Source organism: Cardiocondyla obscurior, linkage group LG09, assembly GCF_019399895.1.
Source record: "Cardiocondyla obscurior isolate alpha-2009 linkage group LG09, Cobs3.1, whole genome shotgun sequence".
NCBI lineage: Eukaryota > Metazoa > Arthropoda > Insecta > Hymenoptera > Formicidae > Cardiocondyla > Cardiocondyla obscurior.
Window position 1 is genome coordinate 6716776 of NC_091872.1, and position 22432 is coordinate 6739207.

The following is a 22432-nucleotide window of genomic DNA, read 5'->3' on the forward strand; positions in this document are numbered from 1 at the left end:
TTTCATCAAATTTAACGACATTTAAATTCTTCTTCTTCGAAATTATTTTACTTTTTTCTTTTCTTTTTCTTTTACTCACACGGATAACACGACGGTAAATTGCAAAGAATGCGAGGGGATGGTTTTGGTGGCTGTGATAACATTGCCGGAAATGTAGGAGGTGACACAAGCCAGGGGCAACAAGGTCCAGGTGTTATTGGACAACACCGAGGTGATGGAACGCAAGGTGGTTTTCGAGGTGGAATCTCGCAAGGGATTTCTTCAATTCTCGGGGGCAGAATTATACGGAATGACGGCGACGGTGGAACGCTCTCGCACTTGCTGTAAATATTACGGCACTAGAGAGACTTTGAAACTAGAGCGGCTAATTGACAGAAACTCGACAACCAAGCTTTTCCCGTCTATCACATTTACGATTTGACTACCTACACGAAGCTCGGAATAATTTTAATTGCCGAGATTCACTGGGACTTATGAAATGGCACGTACCAATTATCAATAGCGCATATTAAATACTTCAGCTCGTCCATGTCATTCCAGTCCGACTTCGACTTCTTCTCGCGGTGCGTATTCTTTACTATCGCCATTTTATTTTATCTCGTTTTATTCTTTCCTTGATTTATTATTACTTTTTTAATTTTCTTTAAGTGTTTTCTTTTTTCTTTTTTAAATTAAATTGTTTAACGTTTGTAATTACATTGCGGACTAAATTTTGATGACAGATAATATTGTCGACACGAAATTGCAGTTTACTTCTTCTTCTATTTAAAAAGAAGACGCAGAGATTTTATTAACGATCGATTGTTGCCATTTTATCGCGATGCTGTTCGGTTTTAATTAAAAAATTAAAAGACGGTCAAACGTGAAGCCTCGTGTTAAACTTTATTGCTGCGCGTGTTATGCTCTTTTATGCTCTTTTTCTTATATTCTTTTGTGCCTGCCTTTTCATGAATTCTCATTTGGCAAACATTACGATAGCGACGCTTCGCGAGCGCTGATTTTGCAAAAGCTCCCAATCACAAACTACAAAAAAAAAAAGGAAATAAAACAAAAACATGCGACTCACCAATCTGCATGAACCTCAGCGGAGTTGTGGAGCTCTGCCGGTGACTGTAACATAAAATAAAAAATATTAATATAGACATGTTGGTATAACAGTTAATCAAGTTAATAAAGAGATAAAGCTCTTTTTAAATAAAGAGTTTATTAAAAGAATTTGTCCTTACCTAATAGTTGCTCCGCCGATGCAGGACACCCGTCCCGGGCCTGCTCCTCCTCTCAGTTTGCGTGTCGAGTCATCTTTCCGGCTGCGGTTCGTATAATGATTTAATATCGGCGATGATGACGGCGGCGAATGCAGCTGCGTTAATCTGTAACAGAAAAAAAGTAGAACATGTAATCGTGAGAGATGCTCCAAATTCTTTGCCCTTGAGAAAGAATGCACGCACTAAGAGTTGATGTACTATTTCGAAACAAGTAATTCTTACCCTTGAGGTTGCTCCGTTCATGCGCGATGTATATCTGAAACTTCCACCTCCTCTCAGAATATCAGGCCCTCGTCCTCGCACCGGTCGCCTGCAACAAGCCCGGGTAATTAATTGAAATGGCGCGAGTCGGTGCAACACTTCCAAAGACAAAAATGGCCTTAAAGAAATGAACATTTAAGTAAGGATATTACTTACTTCAAGGAAGGGAGACGTGATACAAGTGCTCCCGTACACGGAGAATGGGGCGGGAGACGGTGATTCTCGTGCCAGGGTGGTTTCCGTTGCAGAAGTGTGCGTATCTTTTTCGACAAAGTTAGCGCGGCTCCTGCGTACGTGCGTCCACTCGACCGCTGAACAAGGACAGAGAGAAGGGAAACGCTGCTCGCACTAAAGCGCAGCACGTACGGCGCTTCCACCACTTCCCCCACTCCATCCTCCACGCTACCTGTTCGTCTCTCTGTCTTTCTCTCTCTTTCTCTGACCTGTACACAATTCAAGCGCGTTATAGAAAATATGATATGCCAAATATTAATTACAAACTGAACCGATACCTGAACCTCAAAACCTCTCCCTTGACAGATGACGCTTAATCTCGGTCGGTTTTTTTTAGACAAAATTATGAAGATTTAATATGATATAATTTATATCATTTTTATATTATAAAATGTATTATTTCAATTTGGTGGAGTAATATAATAAAGCAAAATTATGGCGTTACCCGGAAAAGTCAGTACTTATCAGAAATTAATGTTAAAAATTGCTTCAGTTTTACCTGAGAAATTTCGCGCTGCGTTCTTACATCCTGTAGGTATGGTTTGTTAAAAACTTTTTTAAAAAAGAAAATAATTGTTAAATTCAACAACAAGATTTGCAGAAATAAAAAAAAAAGATCTTTTAGGTCCGACCACTGTATTCTTCTGGGCGCCAATGTTCAAATGGGGCTTGGTTGTAGCAGGTATAGGAGATCTTAAACGACCCGCAGATACAATTTCTCTCAGACAAACTGCGAGTCTTATGGTCACAGGTGCTATTTGGTCCAAGTATATAGACGTTTTTAAGCATTTTATGCATTTTTCAATTTATTTACGATGATTGCTTTAATTTGTTTGATCCGTATAATTCTAGGTACTCACTGATAATTATTCCAAAGAATTACAATTTGTTTTGTGTTAATTTGTTCACCTGCGCTACAGGAACATATAGCTTCTTCAAAGGACTACGATATCAAATGGCACAGAAGTAAATGGATGCCAACAACATATAGATTAAAATAACGAGAGAAAAGACATTTCAATATATTTTACACGAATGTATCTTCATTTTTATTATATAAAAATTATTTAACGGTTACGCTAACTATACGTATATCATCGTAAGGCTTATCAGTTTTCGGATTTGTCTTCACTTGGCTAATATTCTGTACGACTTCCATTCCTTTATGAACTCGTCCGAATACGGTATGCTTGTTATCTAACCAGGGCTAAAAAATAAGTAAAATATTTATGTTAAATAAGATCTTGCGACAATTAATTTCCGAAAAACTTCGAGAACTGATACTCACTGTCGGTGTTAATGTAATAAAGAACTGGCTACCGTTTGTGTTTGATCCTGCGTTTGCCATGCTTAGAGTGTATGGTCTATCATGCTTCAAATTGGGCTTAAATTCATCCTCGAATTCACCTCCCCATATACTCTCACCGCCAGTACCAGTGCCAGTGGGATCTCCCGTTTGTATCATAAAACCCTTGATAACTCTATGAAATATATGACCATTGAAATAGCCATTTTTCGCGTGCACGCAGAAGTTCTCCACCGTCTTGGGTACATCTTTCCCAAAGAGATTTACGTGAACGTCACCAAGTGCCGTGTGAATTATCGCCGTGTCGTATATCTTTTGCATACTTGTGGCCTCGGTAGAAGATATAATGTCCTCCTTAGAGGGCTTTTCATTGAATACATCGCGATCGCACTCTTGACTCTTTGTATCCTCCGGCTCTCGTCTCGTAAACATGTAGAAGCGATTTTTTTTATGAGCCGTGCAAAACAACGTTGGATCTGGTCGATTTAATTCCATTGTGGGATTCTCGGAAGCTTCCATCTCGACGGTCAACGCTGCAGTAGTCTTTCTTGCTTTCCCCTATATTAAATTATTTAATTATTTAAATGTCGCAACTCCTTGATTTAATCATCAGACTTTTATTATGAATACCTGGAATAATGCTAGCCGCATTGGTCGTATATTTTCTGGCTTTCCCATAATTTTAATACAACGATTTGTATAAAGATTTACCATTTTAACACCGAGCATGGTGGGATATAAAATAATATAACCAGACTCGTCAAAAATAATATTTCCTAAATTTGTTTCAGTTTTATCCAATTCTCTTTCAACTGCCATTCTATAATAACAATAACACAATTAATATAATACTCGCTAGAGACGATATAATTAATTTGATTAAATCATATTAAATTTAAATAAATATCTCACCTGCGTCCAAATTCCATGTTCGGAAGTTGCTGTACAGTTTGCTGTAATTCGCTAAATCTCTGCAACGTTTCGTCAAATATCCTGTATAATTTGCCCGTCCGAAAATTAAAAACTCTAACTTTTCTGTCTCCACTGAGAGATGCAAACCGTTTTCCGTCCGGCGATATCGCCAAGCCACATGGATAAGTTTTGTTTTTAGCAAATTCAAATAAATCGGTATCCAATTTTGATTCAAATGATGTACATTTGGGAAACTTATACTCCATTTTTGGACCTGTCCAGTATTCTAATATTCCAGCTTTATCAACAGATATGCACGTTTCGTATACTGGATTATACTGCAAGAAAAAGAAAAAAAAGGGTGTTAATCTTTTCTCATTGTACCCACGTCAGTATTTCTTTCTACATCTTACATTGCAGCATAACTTACTTTCATAATGACAACAGGTTTAGTATGTAGCTTCTCAAATACATGTAAAGGTGTACTTGTGCCCTGACCATCATAAATATAAATTTTATTTGACTCTTGTGAAGATACTGCCACAGCAGATATGGCATCGCCAGCTGCATAAACCCATTCAGCACAAAGTGGCACAAATTCCAACCTTATCATATTTATCATGTCTTAAATAACAAATAAAACGTCAGAATAATAAATTATATATGTACATATTAGTATTTTTAACAAGTTACTTGTAAATTTTTGTACTTACCAAAATTAATAACGTCAAATATTTTCATAGTTTTATCTAAGCTGACTGAACATACATGAATGCCATTGCAGCTAGCAGACATTGATTGTATCACCATTAAGTGTGCTCGAAAATGCTTTACAAATTCAATTAAATCCTCCTGCTTCTTCCAAAATTTTATATGTCCATCACAGCTAGCAGTTATTACAAAATTGGATCTGTATCAATAAATTTATATAATAAATAAAAAAAAAATTTTTTTACATGCTACTTTATATAAAATACCAACTTTGTCACTAAAATATGCGTGATAACGTCCCTGTGCATGTAGGATTTTTCATAGCATTCACAGCATGGTAAGTTATCTATGTAAACTTGTTCATACTCCAAAACTGTAAAATTAAAAAAAATAATTGAAAAATCTATGCATTTAAAACATAAAAAAAATTAGTTTGTCTAGCAAAAGATGCCGCACAAAAATAAAATAAAAATTAGAATAATCAAGTTAATTAGAAAATAAAAAAAAAGAAATTATCTTATATGTGTATAATGTTAAAAGAAAAAAAAAAGTCTTGACTAGGTTAACTAACCTCGTTGCTTTTTTTGCGGCGCAGCTTCCGAGGGTAACGGTCCGATCCAACCATCTTCCGTGTCACTCCCTTCGTGTTCACGTTTTTCACTCATTATTAGTAACTATCTGGTATAATATTATTAATTATATTAATGAATACAAAGACATTCTCAACCTACAATCTCATAAATGTTTACGTTATAGCGAAAGCCAGTCAGCGACAACTTACTTAGGTCGGGTTTACAATATAAATTGCAGCAAAAATGGCGTCGTTATCTTAACCTCAACATTATTTGATACATTTCGTGATTCAAGGAAAATCTCTAGCCAACACTTCTGTCAATATATTTGATGTAGAACGTAAATTATTAATGTAATTATTACGATATTCAGAATTGTTGTAGTGGCTGTAATTACTGCAATTATTTTCTTTATGACAGTATGACAGACGCGAAAAGTTTAAGAGAAGCCATCGAGCAGTATGAAATTCAGGTATATCATTGTATGAAATTATGCATATCGACAATCCACGAAGAAACAACGCGTTACATTAATTTGTTGCAATTTATTTATTTATTAATTTTTTAATTTGTAGTTATTGCAAGTGGAAACTACACTGTCTACAACGTCGGCAGGCTCTGACAGAGACAATTTGCTCAGCCTGAAATCTGACATTGTGGAGCTTATCTCCTTGACGAAAGAAAATTTGCAAGGTCTTGAAGGGGATGTGGAAAAGAAAAACAACGATGATAATCCTTACAACGAGCAGGAGGATCTATTGGACAGAGAATATGCCTTGTTTAAGGTTTGTCCTAAAAATCATTGTTAATCAATGGCAGAAAACTGTTCTGTTTTAATCTGAATTAATGCAATTTGTTTGATTGAAAAAAAAAAGTGACAAAATAACAATATTGTAAAGTATGTTTTGTCACACTGAAAGGTTTTGTTACAGCATATTTTAATAATTTTTGAGTATATTAAATTATATATTAGGTATGTAAAATTAAAGCATAAAGAGATAGGTTTGAAATAATATTAAACATTGTTTAAACTCTTTAGGCAGAAATTGAAAAATCTTCAGATGACAGTGATGATAAACAGGAAGGTAGCACAGTCACCACTACTTCTGATACCATCAAAGTCAGTATACAACTATTTTCTATGTCATAGCAGTGACATATTTATACGGTGCAAGTTGACCTTTTAGGATGAGTTAAAAGAGCTAGAGGGTATGAAGTGTAAAGCTCCTTATGGCAGTACTTGGGGTGGTATTGGTTATCACAATGCTATGATATGTTCTATTCATGGAGATGGTAATGAGGCAATTAAAGACATTCATGACATTAAAGTAAGGAAATATATTAAAACATTGTCATATATTTTTTAATTTATTATTTACTTGAATGTCTTTTTAATATGATTATTGCAGGTTCGAGTTTTTTTTCTTAATCCAACACATAAAGAGATGATTCCTTGTCCATATTTTCTCAGTGGTAATTGCAAATTTTCTGACGAGAATTGTCATTATTGTCATGGTGAAATTGTACCATTTTCGAGTCTACAAGAATACAAGTATTTATTCTCAGTCAGATAAAAATGACTTATATTACATGGATTTTATTTTAATTTATCCTTTGATTTGCAGGGAACCTAATTTTCATAACGTTAAAGTAGGTAGCAAAGTATTGACTAAACAAAAGAATAATATATGGCACAGATCTATTGTTTTAAAATTGCCAGAAAAGGATGAAGATGAATATAGAGTAAAATTTGAATCAAGTGGCAAAATTGTAGAAATCGCTTTACAAGACCTTTTTCCTCTTGGTAAATACATAATAAAAATTAATTATATATGTTTTTTGTATTCAGTTTTGTGAAAAATATATGGATTACGTTTATAGATGATACAAATATAGAAATGTCCGATGCATCTGACGACAGCGAAGATGATGATGATAATGATAACGATGACGCTAATACTAGTAATGACGCCAAGTCGAATTCGTATATAAATCATTTAGTCCACAAATCGCTTTTGACTTTACAATCCAATGAGCCTTTGGGAAATTGGGAAAAACATACCCGTGGCATTGGTAGTAAATTAATGCAGAAAATGGGTTACGTAAATGGCACTGGGCTTGGAAAACTAAGCGATGGCAGAATAGAACCTGTTGAAGCTCAAGTTTTACCAGCAGGGAAATCATTAGGTCTGTTTAAATTTCTCTGATCGTGTAATACCTTATTAACTTGCTTTCATTTCCAGATCACTGCATGGAATTACGTAAATTTGCTGGAGATGATAAAGATCTGTTTTCCGCGGACCGTAAAATGCGTAAGCAACAGCAAAAATTAGAACAACAAAGAGAAAGACAGTATCAACGAGAAAAACAAAAAGAAGACAGAAATGTGTTCAATTTTATAAATAAAACGCTAGGTGATAAGCGTAAGTTGAGGAAAATTCAATATTTATTGAATATGATTAACTTACGTAAATTATATTAAAATATTAATTATTCTTATGCAGCTAAAGAAGATACTTCCAATAGTTCGCAAATTAAAGACAAACTTAAAATGGAATCTACTAGGAATTTAAATGTAGCCAGTTTTCAAATTGGAGAAAATATCAATCGTTTAGAAAAAGAATCGTTGAAACTCAAAGAATCACTGGCAAAACATGTCAAGGGTAGTGTACTTTATAATAATATTACGATAAAGTATAACGAAAAGCAGAAGGAACTTATTAATTTAAGAGCTTCTGAAAAAAGTATCACCGCCGAACAGAATCAAAGGAAAAACAAGGCTAAATTATCTGTATTTTGATATGTACTAGCGTAAGAGTCTGCATGTAAAGCGTATCTAAGTACATTGTTTTATTAATTTTTTTAAAATGTAAGTAAACTTTTTGTTTATAATTGAATTGTACCTGTAAATAATGTAATTAAATATAATAAAACAGTATTTTTAATTGCTTATCGCAAACAATACAAATCAATATTTTTATTGCTTCTTAAATTCTTAAAATGTACGGAAGATGTACGGTAAGAGGGAAGCTTGGAAAAGAAGAGGAGCATAAGGGACAATTATGTAAATGTGACGCTTGCAAGAAGGATCCGTCGGTTCTCGGGATTGAAATGTATAAGTTAAAATAAGTCGTGAATTGTTTGCTGCCCTTTAGCGGTAGGGCAATTTGCAAGCAAACAGCCCATTTTAAGCTTGATTCGCCGCGGGTCATATCGCGCGTTCTCACAAAGGAATAACATAGTCTCTGCGTGCATTTAGCATTACAATCGTTCACTGAACGGCTAAGTAGCAATTAAATGTGATCAGTTACATTCAAAAGTAAAAATAATCTCGTTTTTTATTGCTGTTTATTTGTTCAGTGAGAAGTTGCAGTATTGAACGCATAACTCGTGTAATTTCTTACAATCCTATCTAAAAAAAAATTGGTGTTGAGAATAAAATAGCTAAAAAATTTTTTATTTTTTTTTTATTTTGGGGCAAGATGCCTCGAGCTCGCCGAGCATCAAAAAAACATAAGCAGATCAACTCGGCGTTGAACTCTGCGCGAGAAGGACAGCGGTCAGTTGACGATCGACTCTATCTACCGTCTCACTTTTTTTACGCGGTTGTCTCTTTTCTTCTAAAGTCCGAAACCATTAACGGTCACTTCAGTCTAATAGCGGAAGCCCGAACGCGAAGATGTGTTCCTAATCGTTCCACAATTACGCGTATTTTCGACCGCGGATAGGAAGCGTTGCACACGAATAGTGTTGACGTTGTCGACTCTGGAAGGAACGATCATTATTTTTTACTTCTGTACTATTCTACTCGACGTTTTCTGCTTTGGAAAAGTGCTTCGAAAAGGTAAGGTTATGTCGCGATCGGAGAGCACGAAGTGTCCGACTTTAAGTGCATTTCTGACTCGCTTCACTTGCTATCTTTTTCAGCGACATTCAGCGCGTTCCGGCGACCGCCATTGTTACGGCGTGAGATCTGCACTTCGCCCGTCTTCTTCGTCGCGGCCGAGATTCTCATTTCGTTTCGAACAAATGTTTTTTGACCGAAGAATCAAACACTCGGTGAAAGTAAGTAATACTACAAATATCGAGAGTGCAAATTTATACAACAAATAATCGTTTGTCGCGCTTCTTAATTTTGATCATAAAAAATCGCCGCGATAATCCACCGTCGTTTTTTCAGTCGTTCGCCTGTCGAGTGATAGTATTAGTAATTGTAATTATAAAAAAAGCAGAGCAGTGTAATAAAATGTCAAGTGATTTGAAATACTACAACATTTCAGGATAATCAAGAATACTGTCACGAAGGAAAGAAGGAAGGAAGGATGGAAAATAACCTAATCTAACCGGATGATACAAATGTAAGTAAACTTACAACACGTCGTCGGCCTTATATCATTCAATTGTAATTAAGCTAAAGAAATTAATATAATCAACTAATTTCCGAATGTAATGACGCGCGCAAATTGAGATTTCTTAAAAAAACAGCCACATGGTTTCTTTTAGTGTTAAAAAATTAATAAAAAAAAAAGAAAAAAAAATTGGAAAGGAGAGATATCAAATATACTAAAAATTGGAAAGGAGAGATATCAAATATACTAAGGTAAAATTCCGGGTTGATCTGCAGCGAGCGCCGGTGAATTCAGCATTGACTCAGGTCGCATTCACGGCGCATCACATCGAGTCTCGCGATGAAAAGGCGTACCGCTTTTTAAATATATATATATATATATGTATATATATAGTCCAATTAAAAAATCAGAGCTTCGTTACTCTCGGTGTTCTTCTCCCACCCCCTCACTTCTCTTCTTTCCCCTGCAGCATTTCTTCGGGCCATCGCCCGTTATCACCCTTCTCGCCTTCTTTTCTCGACGAAACCGCCGACCCCTTTTACTTCTGGCTTTTGCCTTTCATCAGAAAAGAGAAAAGAGGCAGAAGATAAAAGAGAGAAATCGGTGCACACGAATTTTTCTCCCGCAATTACTTCGCTCTACTTTTCGCTCTATAAAGAAATATAAATTTCTACAAATTGTTTTTTTTAGTGTTCTTTTTTTTTCTACGTTCTCTGATTATCGAAAAATATTCAATTATTATCGCCTGCACACGTGGAAACTTTTTGAAACCTAAATAAAGTAACTTTTTTTTTTTTTTATTGTCACAAATATCTCCAAAAGTCTTGCGGCAAAAGCAACAAATGTAATGAATTCTTTTAACTCGGCCCATTATAAATTCCAGATTACAAAAAGCAGCGAAAGAAGTTGTGCCATCGCCAACGCTCGATTAAAAATGTAAAGGAGTCGTGTGAACAGGCGGAAGAAATTCTTTCCCGCGCACGTACAGGGAACGTCTCCCTCTCAGCCGAGTATTTAACGATGCCCTATAGAGACACGAAGCCAGCCGAGGAAAAATAAAAAGCACGTGCCCAAGTGCCAACATGGACTTTACGCATGTATGCATACGCGAGTGTGCGTGGTTATTCATTGCAATACAATACGCACGTGGCCAAACGCCACTTGCCTCACGCACCCCGGTTGGAATTTCCCTTCCACCTCCGATAAAGATGATCACATCGAGCTAAGGAGATAGACAAACGTATGTACACGCGTATGGAAAACCTTCTAGTAAAATTAAGACAACTCTAATTGCTGGATAGTGTATATTGCTCAACTTTTAAATAAGAAAAATTTACTTTCGTATATTTATAAAAGAAAAAGAAAGAAAAACAATGATTAATTTGAATATACATATAAATTATTACAATATTGAATTTAAAACTAATTTTTTTTTATTTAAAAAGAATTAGTTATAAATATTATAGTGATATTTACTTTAAAAAAAGTTATTCGTATATCGGTTACCTCGCCGCGATTTATTTTTCTATTTCTTTTTAAATTAGGGAATAAGTTCGACGTAAAGTCATCGTGACGATCGCATTAGTCCGTTGCACATTCTCTCGTTGGTTCCACGCAATTAAATTCGTCATTAAATACGCCAATTTCAGTTCGTGTAAGCACCATCGAACCACTCGACATGTATCGGTTTTAACCAATTACTCATGCTTGGCCACGTGCCCATTGCCACGTGTTATGCTTTACTTACAAGAAATTATTCCCTGATAAAAGAATGATAAAAATGTAAGACAATAACGACATGTATCGGTGCGTTTTGTGCCTTGCTTTCAAAAGCTCTCGAATCCGACTTTAATCGGGACAAAAATTAATGTTTAAAAACGTGCAAGTAAAACTTAAACATGTTAAATGAAAGATCGATTGGCTCTGCATATAGGCATGAGTATTAATAATAATTTATTTATCTACAAGTAACTTTTGCTTTTAAAAAAAGAAAAAGAAAAAATTATACGATGGATTGCAATCCGACGAATAACAATAATTAATTATTTTACAGGGAACAATAGTGCTTGTGCCTTACGTACGTGCTCAATTCAAATTCAGGTAATAATTAATAATATTATTTTCGTCTGCACATATATCGAGATTTACACTAAGCTAAATACTAAATATCTACGAATTAAATTCACTACTAAATTATTAATTAAGAAAACGTTACATGCACTTTCGGTTTTTGATTTATATTACCAAATTGCAACATATATTTCTTTCTTTCTTTCGTGGTTAAGCACGCGGCTGCTTTTCTCATTAAATCTTCTACGTGCAATATTAATATCGCGCCTATGATATATTATAACGACGTTATAACGTTATTACAGTTATTGATTATTGAATTGATTGAAATTCTGCCACTTGTCCAACATAAACTGTTTCCGTAAATTATTAATGTGGAATACCTCGCTAAATTCTATAAAAGGTAAGCTGTTAGAATTACTAAAATTTTGTATAATTACATATTTACATTTTTATGTAACGGTGCCCTTATTTAACGATCAACATGCAAAAAAAAAAAAAAAAAAAATATATATATATATATAGAAAAAACGACTACAGAACTTTTCGAGCGTAAAAGTATCCGTAACATTTAAACACGTATCGCTGAAGTTTAACGATATGTAATAACGTATAATTATATATAATTAACGTACGATAATTATAGTAGATGCTTATTCATTCGATTAATAACTCAATTTTAACTACAATTTTACAAGAAAAACCTTCAATACACGAGAAAAAAAAAAAGAAAAAAAAATTACCATGAAAGAAGTTTATCAAGAGAAATTTTTCCAACTAATTTGCCGAGAAGCTGAGAGAGACCCCGAAATAATAATTGATAAACCTGACCGAAGAGTTGCAAAACACTGTGTTTAGCCTAGCACTCACGGCACAAGTAGTTGGTTGAAACGTCTTTTCGAAATTCCGAGCTAAATCGCTTGCCTCGATTTTCCAGAAATGTCTCGAAGGCTCTCTAACGCGTGTTAGAGAGGACAGCCGTGGACGTAGGTGACATTACGGAACAGCGCGGCCGCCGTTGAGAGAAATGCCGCTGTGGAAGCGGTGGTTGGTGCTGGGGGTGGCGGTGGCGGCGGCGGTGGCGGATGACTGGTCTGCGTTTGCGAGTTGTACGGTGAACAATAAGCGTCCATGGTGCCATGATGGAGACCCACGCTGCGTACCAGTAGGTCCTTCTCGACGGTGGCTTGATGACGCAGCTGCTCTAATCGTAACTGATTTTGTCGCTTCCACTTAGTCCTGCAACGAAATTGTAACGCTGTCGCTTTCTTTTTTTTTCTTTTCTTTCTCATTCTCTCTTTCTTTATCTCTTTTCCTTTCTCTCTTCCTTTCCTTCTCTCAATTTTATTCACTTTGTTCTAGGACGAATAATCCTCTACCTTCGATTTTGGTACCAAGTTTTCACTTGAGTCTCCGAGAGCGATAGAGCGTCCGCGACGTCGCTGCGATCCGCCACGCTGAGGTATTTTTGACAGCGAAACTTCCTCTCGAGGTAAGCCAGCTGAGCGTGAGTGAACGCAGTACGTCGTCTGCGTGGTTTTCTGCCAGTTGGCGGAGCACTGTTGGCGATCACCCCGCAAGATTTTCCAGACGTAGTGGCGGAACTGGGCGACGGCGAGAGCGTCGGTGGAGGGCTTCCTAAACGCGTGCAAGGGCTGCTGCCAGGATCGATGGTGTCCTCGGAATCTGAATGAACCGCCGAATCGTCCTCTGAGTCTTCTGTAAAATGTTTTTTTTTTCTTTTTTACGAGATGTTTAGTTTGCCACTGTTTAACAAAAGAGATTAATTATTAATAGCTCCAGCAGAAAAAGTTACTTTGCAACTGTTGTAAAAATGGTGAATTTGATCGGCGTATGCTTCTAGATTCTGCCAAAATTAAAAGAATACCAATCACCATTTTTACAACAGTTGCGAGGCAACTTTTCTGATGAACCTAGGTAATCTTTGAACAAAAACACCCCGTAACTCTTCTTCCAAGCAGAGTCCAAGTCTGTTGATTAAACTCGACTCAAACTTTTAAATAAAAAGCGACGCGTGTTGGTTTATATCAAAAGTTACGATTGTATTCCCTGAAAAGAAAGCAGCTCAAATGTAAAATTAGATAAACTTTTTTATAAACATATAAAAGTATTCCAAGATTGGTGACATTTTCTCAATCTTTAAATTCGCGTTGCTACAAACTTCTTTTCTTTCCGTTTCGATTTAGACGGCCTGGACTATTACCGAAACAACAACTCGGCAAACCGTAAAATCGATCGTAATTGATCTCGGTTAGAGCAAACCATCTCAATTACCGGGAACCTGCTGCACCCTCTCAAAAATAGATGCACGATAGTTCACCGGGGGGTAATAACCTTCGATGAAAGCGTCAAGACTAACGAGCCCTAACGAATCTTCCATCACCTCGTACCATCTGTAGAATTGTTCGCAATGGGGTACCACTTCCGAGGGGGTTAGTTAGAGCCTTGACGGGGGCTCTAGCTTAAATAATAGGCGCGCACCACGGGATTCACTTTCTAATGAGACTTCTGATTATTCGTCACGTGTTCACGTTTGAAATGCATTAAGAAAATAAGAGTCATTGTTATTTCGCGAAACTAGATTATCCCTCAATGTAAAAGATAAGAAAAAGGAACAAAATCTTTTCTAACTTTAGCACGATTTTATTTATAAGTTAAGTTTATGTTGCGCGAATCAGGAGCCGGTATTATTTTTTTGTTTTTCATGGAGTTTACTGATTTATTATAAACTTCTTTGAATCTTAATTTATTGTCATAAAATACTTATGTTATCTTATTGTTTCAGACAAAAAAAAAGACGCAGAAAAGACACACACGCAATTGGTTTCGTTGCGGCTAGCACTATCATGTTTCGAAATAAAAAAAGAAAAAAAGATGATCATCATGGGTGATGATCTAATTACTTAGCTAAAAGCGTCAGGTGCACGCGCCAACCCTTCGCACAAAAGATTGGATGCAAAAAAGGTAAAAACAATTTGTGGTTGTTCGATGATGAATATCGTCAACAGTGTTGATTAATTCACGCTGATTATTCACATTTCTGTTCACAGCGTCACTCGCATTTGACCGATAAAAAATATACCTTGAACTTGATCGGCTAATACATCTCCTAGAAGATCTCTGATCAGGAATGATTTGTGTTCCTGCATCATCGCCATCGGCGAGGCGGCGTACACGCGATGCGAACAACGAACAGATCGTCAATCGAAATGATATTCTCGCCGGTGAGAAGACAGTAAGCGACGGCAACAATTTAGCACGAGCTGGCTTATATGAACGCACTTGCACTGCAGAAAAATCCTCGCGACTTTCATACTATCGTACGAACGCTCGGCGTTGTTCTACACCGTCGGCGGCCACTGCGGCTGACCGGAAACCTGTTCCCCGATCTGGGGTGCCGTCGTCATCCTTAACACCGCCGTCAACTATCGCGGGGGTGGAAACACACCCGTGAACCTGGATAGGGGAAAGGGAGAGGTGATACGCGCTCGCGTACTTTCTATGCTGGCCCCCGCGACCCCCCCACGACTCGAATTAATCCGCCCGTTCATTTTGAACGGGCTGCCTAATGCCCGCGCGATTTTGCAGCCATTTTGGGGGTGGAAGCGCCATGCTTACTCCACCACAAAACCGGTGCGCTTTACCCCGATTGGTTCGCGGATACTGGGACACGGGGGTGAGAAAGTGAGACTCTCCCTTTCTCTAGCGTTGCCATTGGTCGGAGGATTCTACAGTCGGTCCTTCCCACCCTCGCGCTCCGGTAACTCGGTGCACGCTTCGATTTAAGTGGATCCGGCTAAAGGTGCAAGGGGTAGTGGAAGTTCGAGACCGAGTAGAGAAACGCGCAGGGTTAGAGACGGGCAGCGGATGCAGATGGGGAGAAATCATTGGCGAGCGATTACTACGAAACGAGAGAAACAAATTGAATGTGAAACTTTTCTGCAGGCAGACGATATACATATAGCTACCATCTATGATTTGAGCGTTTGATAGGCGGATACTTGTCGAGCTTACGCCGCCGTTCCACCCTCGGTCGTACCGTTGCTCGCGCATATACATCTCCTTCGTTACTAACTTCTGAGGACAGCTCTACGAGAACGCGACTTCAACTAGGCTACAATAAATTATAAAAATACATTTAATCGTAAAAATTTTCTCGTTACAGATCCGTATCAACTAGAAAAGGCGTGATACACCGTCGTGAGATAGAATTTTTCTTTTGCTATACTTGTACGTACGTTTTGATGTTACATCACGAAGTCATCCGAGAAATATGCATTCAACGATGTGCAGCGGTATTATCAAGTATGGATAAAAAAAAAAAAAAATACGTACGATTGCGAGTACCCGCGACGAATGCCTCGTCGGAGAATTTCGTGGAAGGTATGTGCGAGAATGAACCCCTATCTTTCTCATTAAATTCAACCATAGCAAATGTGGATTGCTCGCTTCCCATTTTTGCCGAACTGCCATGTACATATCCTACGCGTATGTTTGAATATCAAGAAGAAGAGCGTAAAATTCAGTGAACGTAATCTTTTTTACTTTCATCAACTTACCGTTTTTGTAAGATTTTTTTTTAATTTAATTATTTTTTAATATTTTAAAAGATAAAACGTCCCATTTTGCGTGCCTTATTAAGTATGTTACGACCCCCTTTGGAACTATTATATAAGGTACGTGATCATTTTACAGATTTTATCATACTTGGCGAGCTGTAAGGTTTGCGGCAGTACCAATACGTGAGCGTTAATGAAGTACCAATTAATTTTGATCGCTCACGCGAGCTCAGCCTGAAGAGAGTGGTGGAGCTAGACGATGGCAAAGCGGATGTTTTCGCCCTATGCCCTATCCTCGAATTTTTCAGCAAGTGTAACGCCGCGTGGCATTGCATAAAGTGCCATGCTAACGTAACGTTGCGTTGCCGATGCAAAAACTGACACCACACGACGTCTACATTTCAATAACAACAGCGACGACGGCGTCGCGTTACCAGGTAAGAGAAAAGCCCTTCAGCTTCGAAGCGAACAGAAATTGACGCGCACGTTTCGGAATTCATTAGATTTAACTTATGCGGGAGATTAATTCAAGGGGCAGCAAAGCGGCCAGACGCCTTCTTCACGAGTGCGGAAAAAGGGCGCCAAGGAGGAACACTGGAATAAATGCATACCCGAAGGATCGTCGAAAATGTGAGAAACAAAGGGTCTGCTGAAGTTCGCGTTGACGTGTTCAAGTAACGGTGTCAATCAACGTTGAAGCTATTGTTAACAGTCAAAACGTTTGGGGAACTAAAATTATCGGAAGGTAAATATCTCACGACAAAGTAATATTTTAAATGCCAATTTAAAATTTTTTTTTTTTTTTTCTAAATATCTCATGTTTATGTTATGTTTATTTGATTTTTTGAGATATTCTTTTACTTAAGGTATCATTTTTTTTTTTTTACAATTTTACGCGGACAGTTTTATGCGACTGAGCTTGAGAAAAAGTATCGCATGAAAACAGTTTATCGCATTTATCTCGTCCCGAATGAAGGCAAATTAATGATAATAAGAGCGCCAGGCAGTTCGTATGTGGAATTAGCTTCGAATCATCTCTCCCGCTGATCGTTATCGGCAATTTGCGACATTTGCTCCCCCATGGGATTTGAAATCTCAGAAGGGAGATATTCTTCCCGTTTCGTCTCTCCACACATTTGTGTTGTACAAATTGGATTTCGTCGGCGCGAAATCACTTCCGTGATCACATTAGAGTCGACCAAATAGATAAACTAAATAACTAAAGACATGGACGTAGATAAATTTTTAACACAACACGTTACGCCGATATTTATCAGCGTAGAATTATATGGAAATAACGTGGGCTTACGAAATTTATCGGATATTGAGCTTCTCTTTGCCGTAAAATAAACGCTTGCGTATCTGACGATTGGCCGCAGATTTGAACAAAGTCTCGTATTAATAATGATAGTAACAACGCAACCGCGAATCCATCTCGGCGAATAGTTAAATCTGGATAAAAGGAAAAAATCATGCCGAAGCGATTTAGAACAGAAGCAGTAACAATTAAGGGTGTCGCGGCTATCGAGTCGTAATGTGGAAGATCTCGAAATCGTTAACAATCGCGATGGAGGCGCGAGAGAGAAAGAGAGACATCCATTGATGTGCAACCGCGCGTATGAATATAACTGTCGAAGTGGAGTTTCTGTATGAAGCGGCATTCGTCCACGGCCCGTTCTGTTTCTTTTTTTTTTTGTGAAAGAACATAAAGCCCTCAGATTTTAAATAAAAATAATGCTTTTTAAATACCGCGAAGAAGGTGATTAAAATAGGCGACCCTGCGCTTTCTTCATCGCACAGATCGTCGATAAAAATTTAATTAATTTACTTTTGATCTAACATTAATTTCAAGTATGGAGTACGATTATTCTACTGTTGTTGACTAGTTATATAGTTAAATCAAATTTAAGATTATAATGATATTACTAAAAATAATAGAAAAGTGTAGTGTAAGGTGGTTAGAAGGCTCGCAAATCAAACGACGGTATAAGGAGCTTTTTTAGAAAGCGCTATATCTTTTCGCGGGTGTCGTTCAACATATGTACTCTAAGGATTATTTTGTATACGGACTATCTTTTTATTTTTCTTTTAGATGGAAGGAGACACTCTCGAAGAATGATGGTTATGGGAAAAGGAGTGCTTGAACACGGACGATGGTCAGACCCCTGTGGTTCCAATTACGATTGAAAGGCGCTCCTGTTTGTTCGCCTCCTACAACTGCGGACTCTTCAGTACCTCGTAGAACCGTACTCTAGCCCCATGGCCACTTTTGAGTTCGACGAACACGTTCTCTGCATCTCTATAGTGAATACGCGATTTTCGCGCAATCGTAACTTTATCTTCGAAGAAAATTTTTATTCCAGCATTTGAATACAATTAACGCGTTCAAGAGAAAATTGAATGACACTGTGCATCGAGATTACACAAATTTTGCTTTCACGCAAAGTGCCGAGTAATCAAAGGAACGATTGTCGTCACAAAAGGGCGCTTGATTGGCTCGTTTATGTTACAATAATACCCCCCAGGACAGATAACATAGAGTCCTACGAAGGAACCTAATGTACCTCGCTCCTGTCTAGTGAGCTTTTACGAGATCGCTCGAATCTAATTATTTTTAACAGTAAGTACCAATGTTTTAATTTATTAAGTTTTATTTTACACAGTTAATCGCGAAACTGTAAAAGTTACTACAACTAAATACATAAAATATAAATATACAATTTAAATAATAAAAACAAAATAAAAATTAATTAAAAACCAGAATACTATCCAAAAAAATTATTTTTTTTTTCAAGCACGTGCGAAATTATTATTCATTTGTACACCGAAGGACAGATATAGCGTTTTCTACGACGACAGCGGCTAGCGTACGTAATCTTAGGCGTCAGAGGCAAGAGATGAGAGAACGGGGAGAAATCACTCTTCGGCAATCCGGCCGGCGCGGTACATATGAAACTCAACGTACACGACGCTAAAGTCACGTTCGCTAGCTGACGTCGCCATATCTGCTTTTCAGCGTACATTATAAGTTAATTAATTTTTGCGATAAGTTATGCATTGCGCGATATTTAATTGAAAAAAAAATAGGGAAACAAGAGCGTCTTATAAAATGTATAATTTTATCAATTTATTCCAGATTTCTGTAAATTCGTAGAAAGATAATGATCGTTCGACGTTACAGATTAAGACTAACGCTATCAGGGAGAGAAAGATTTTGCGGCTGAAAGCCCGAGGCAGTGGCGCGCGAGGAGAACGCGGATTCCATGGAGTCGGTAACGGTGATATATCAGTGTGCCGAAGCTGGAAGGGTGACTTGTTTACTAGCGACAGTTGATTTGACAAAGCCACGGGTCCATTTATACGAGCGAATATTACAGGGGCGCAGTCGAGGGGCGGCTTGTTATCCGCTCATTGAAGTTAACCACGAGGCCAAGTGCGCGCGAGGAGGGTAGCGACGACGGCGGAAGGGTGGCGCGGGGGCAGCGAGGTTCAGAGGGACCGATGGGTGGTACGCTACGAGGGTGAGTAGAAATGTGGAGGAATTGAGGGAAGGTATGGAGGGAGAGACAGTTTGCGCGTGAAAGCCCGCGAGCCAATAAGAGGGCAGATCGTCACTGCCGAGTAACCATCCGGGTTATTTCCGCCGGATTATTCGACCGAGATTGAAAAGTTAGCGCCGGCTGGCTCGCGATATCCATGAATCGCCGCCACCCTTGTAACTTCCACTGGCTTTCCCAGTTAAAATACATATCTATGAAAAACGGTAGAGCTGCTCATGTATATAAATATTAAATATTTTTATTTCACCGCGCTGTTGAGATATTCGGGAAATACGATATTTATTATCCTTAAAAAAGTAGCAATCGTTATTTTGAAAATAGAACAAAAATCAAAGTTACAAGGATTTAAAACAGGCGAGTGCATAGGAACGCTTTTTCCAAAACTTGGTTTATTCAATTGGTTAATATAAAATGTCTAGGTTTTATCAAATTTAATTAATAAGTGTAATAATTATTTTTATAATAATCATTTTTCTCGTACAGCTTTATAATTTCAAGACTTAACATTTTTAACCTATTTTATTTTGTTAGCGGAATATAAATTGCAGCTAATAAATTCACGAAAGAGATAGGTCAAGCGTGCACATACACGTTTTTAAAAATGTTTATTTCTCTGTAACATTGCGGTATCTAGACCCCTTCGGACTCGGATTCCTTGACACGTGGATAATTTAACGTCTAAAAGATCGACATGAAATATTCTCGAGGTCGGATGCAAAAGTGCGTGTTGTGCAGCGCATGAATAAATAAATTAATGCAAAGATAATTTTACAACTAATGTAGAATTGTATAATAGAACCGTATGCGTATGAAAATTAATCCAATTAAACGATTATCCAATTATTCTACTAGAATAAAATATGATAGTTATAAACAAATAGATTCATATAATAATTATAAGACGACAATGTTTTTTTTTTTTTCCGTGACTTATAACGCGTAGTTGTGATTGACAATTATACACGCATGTATTTGCGTATGCCGATGTAAAAAAAAAAGCATGGGAAAATATATTAGTAGCGATACTAGGATTAAAAGGGGGATAAGTTGTCTGAATAGATCGACGTAGGTAGGTGGAAGAAGGCTACGGAGGGCGATACCGTTGCGAAGGGAAGAAAGTTTCTGAGTAACCGACGCGAAAATACGGGTAATGATTACTTTCTCATGTTATAATTACGGAATAATTAATTGAAATGTTTTACAAGTGTACTCAAGTAAAATGAAATATACGTGGAGAGGCGGGACGGGGATGGAAGTGGAGGCGGAGGTTGAGGTAGAGGCGGAGACTGCTGCTTTTTCCTTCAACGAAGAGGGATCTCGGTGCAAATTTCTTCTTCTTGTGCTTCACGTTATTTTACGTGCGAGAAATTAGGTAGGAAATTTCTTCGCAGGGAAGCATCTGGTTAATTAATTTACAAGCGCGTTTAATTGGTCTGTCGCAATGGTTCTCTAGCGAAAGGTTCATTCACTCGATGAAATACGATTGTGTAAATAGCAGGAACTTAATGAGTAATTAATAGCAATAAAAAGCCAACATTGATATTTAAAAACCGAGGTCGCACTCGGTTAATTATTTTAATTTGAAATATTAACGAGAAGAAATGAAAAAGAAGAGGGTAGACGAACTATGCGTCGTTTTGGAAATTCAACGTATTCGTCAAGGTGCGAAAACCCATACACATTATTCGTAATAATTTAATATTAAGTCGCCTCGAGTTTGATTTGTTTTGACTTACAATTTCTAATTTCAGATATTGTTATTTGGTGAATGCGACATCATATTCAACGTGTAGTATCAACGCAACATAGAATGACAAACTGGGAAAGCTCGAAAGAAATTCACGTGGGACAAAGTGAAGACGCGCCTTTGTTACCATTCAATTGTTCTCTCTTTGTTCTAGACAGTGTTTCTGATCTTCTCTTTTGTCGTAACAAGGGAGAAGCTCAATTAGAACGGTTTGAGGACTTAAACGCCCAGAGGCTGTTACAGTTTAAGAGGTAAAAACCGCAATACCGACACTGATTGCAGAACAAACGGTTAAAAAAATCTTATTTAAAATGCAAGAATACCATTTATTATAATCAAACAATTTTGCACAAACCATTTTTATAAACATTAAAAAAAAAAATATATATAAAAAGCATTGTAAATTCCTGCGCGAGTAACGACGTAATTATTTCTTTCTTGTTTCTTTTATCTCGTTGCATTGCCTTTTTTCAACTTCAAAAGCATCGTTATCTTTTATATAATTCCCAATACTTTCTTTTTGTAGAGTAATCGACGAAGAACGTCCAATTATTAAAAGTTTTGCTGACTTTTCGCGTAATACAAACTGAGAAGAAAATTATTGATTGAAATATATGGTATTCTATCGCTCACCCGTCACTCATAGTACCTGCGCTTGAAAAAAGCCAACGTATCGACCTGCGGTCGTTGACCCCATCGTCCAGGGCAACGTAGAAACGTCACTCTAGAAGAGGCTCCGTTCCGCGTATGATATCCTAGTAAAAAAACAAGACCGTGCTTTGAAGCACAAATTGAGATAAATCCTATTACAGGGTAGGTAATTAATACCCTACCGCAGCGAGGCATCTCCTCGCTGTTCGTAAAA

The 22432-nt window shown here is 37.4% G+C and overlaps 3 protein-coding genes and 1 long non-coding RNA gene across 14 annotated transcripts; 1 reads left to right on the forward strand and 3 right to left on the reverse strand.

The window, feature by feature from the left end:
* Nucleotides 1–900: 900 nt before the first annotated feature.
* On the reverse strand, nt 901–2399 carry LOC139105496 (uncharacterized). Of its 2 annotated transcripts, XR_011546206.1 has the most exons (4): nt 1683–2399; nt 1488–1575; nt 1227–1370; nt 901–1110 (listed from the first exon to the last, which is right to left on the reverse strand). It is a non-coding gene; the product is annotated as an uncharacterized lncRNA (long non-coding RNA). The 2 variants fall into 2 exon arrangements; XR_011546205.1 differs by having other exon boundaries at nt 901–1370.
* Nucleotides 2400–2752: 353 nt separating this feature from the next.
* Nucleotides 2753–5464, reverse strand: LOC139105474 (peptidylprolyl isomerase domain and WD repeat-containing protein 1). The gene is made up of 8 exons (XM_070661580.1): nt 5261–5464; nt 4960–5062; nt 4692–4888; nt 4409–4602; nt 3979–4316; nt 3697–3886; nt 3049–3624; nt 2753–2967 (listed from the first exon to the last, which is right to left on the reverse strand). Exons 1-8 carry the CDS (start codon nt 5352–5354, stop codon nt 2824–2826), a joined length of 1836 nt encoding a protein of 611 aa, XP_070517681.1. The 5' UTR covers nt 5355–5464; the 3' UTR covers nt 2753–2823.
* Nucleotides 5465–5470: 6 nt separating this feature from the next.
* Nucleotides 5471–19781, forward strand: LOC139105478 (zinc finger CCCH-type with G patch domain-containing protein). Of its 10 annotated transcripts, none has more exons than XM_070661594.1 (22): nt 5471–5614; nt 5682–5733; nt 5837–6046; nt 6301–6381; nt 6449–6589; nt 6671–6813; nt 6887–7065; nt 7143–7448; nt 7505–7684; nt 7766–9105; nt 9189–9326; nt 9542–9619; nt 10494–10850; nt 11664–11710; nt 12618–12890; nt 13043–14665; nt 14752–14925; nt 15867–16084; nt 16397–16697; nt 16793–17005; nt 18353–18880; nt 19442–19781. In XM_070661594.1, the coding sequence occupies exons 2-10, from the start codon at nt 5683–5685 to the stop codon at nt 8059–8061; spliced, it is 1587 nt and encodes a 528-aa protein (XP_070517695.1). In that variant the 5' UTR covers nt 5471–5614; nt 5682; the 3' UTR covers nt 8062–9105; nt 9189–9326; nt 9542–9619; nt 10494–10850; nt 11664–11710; nt 12618–12890; nt 13043–14665; nt 14752–14925; nt 15867–16084; nt 16397–16697; nt 16793–17005; nt 18353–18880; nt 19442–19781. The 10 variants fall into 10 exon arrangements, with proteins under 10 accessions (XP_070517695.1, XP_070517687.1, XP_070517690.1 ...); XM_070661586.1 differs by having other exon boundaries at nt 5473–5733; nt 19442–19568; nt 19638–19781; XM_070661589.1 differs by having other exon boundaries at nt 5473–5733; nt 13043–13401; nt 14487–14665.
* On the reverse strand, nt 12646–14913 carry LOC139105490 (barH-like 2 homeobox protein). The gene is made up of 3 exons (XM_070661628.1): nt 14784–14913; nt 13060–13399; nt 12646–12919 (listed from the first exon to the last, which is right to left on the reverse strand). Exons 1-3 carry the CDS (start codon nt 14857–14859, stop codon nt 12646–12648), a joined length of 690 nt encoding a protein of 229 aa, XP_070517729.1. The 5' UTR covers nt 14860–14913.
* Nucleotides 19782–22432: the final 2651 nt, after the last annotated feature.

Coding starts and splice junctions, on each gene's coding strand:
- LOC139105478 (XM_070661594.1), top strand. CDS start 5,683: ATGACAGACGCGAAAAGTTTAAGAGAAGCCATCGAGCAGTATGAAATT. Junction 7,066..7,142: donor ACAAGACCTTTTTCCTCTTG/GTAAATACATAA, acceptor TTACGTTTATAG/ATGATACAAATATAGAAATG. Junction 7,685..7,765: donor TAAAACGCTAGGTGATAAGC/GTAAGTTGAGGA, acceptor ATTCTTATGCAG/CTAAAGAAGATACTTCCAAT.
- LOC139105474 (XM_070661580.1), bottom strand. CDS start 5,354: ATGAGTGAAAAACGTGAACACGAAGGGAGTGACACGGAAGATGGTTGG. Junction 4,889..4,959: donor ACGCATATTTTAGTGACAAA/GTTGGTATTTTA, acceptor TTATTGATACAG/ATCCAATTTTGTAATAACTG. Junction 3,625..3,696: donor TGCGGCTAGCATTATTCCAG/GTATTCATAATA, acceptor AATTTAATATAG/GGGAAAGCAAGAAAGACTAC.
- LOC139105490 (XM_070661628.1), bottom strand. CDS start 14,859: ATGGCGATGATGCAGGAACACAAATCATTCCTGATCAGAGATCTTCTA. Junction 13,400..14,783: donor ATTAGCCGATCAAGTTCAAG/GTATATTTTTTA, acceptor AACATTTTACAG/AAGACTCAGAGGACGATTCG. Junction 12,920..13,059: donor ACTTGGTACCAAAATCGAAG/GTAGAGGATTAT, acceptor ATTTCGTTGCAG/GACTAAGTGGAAGCGACAAA.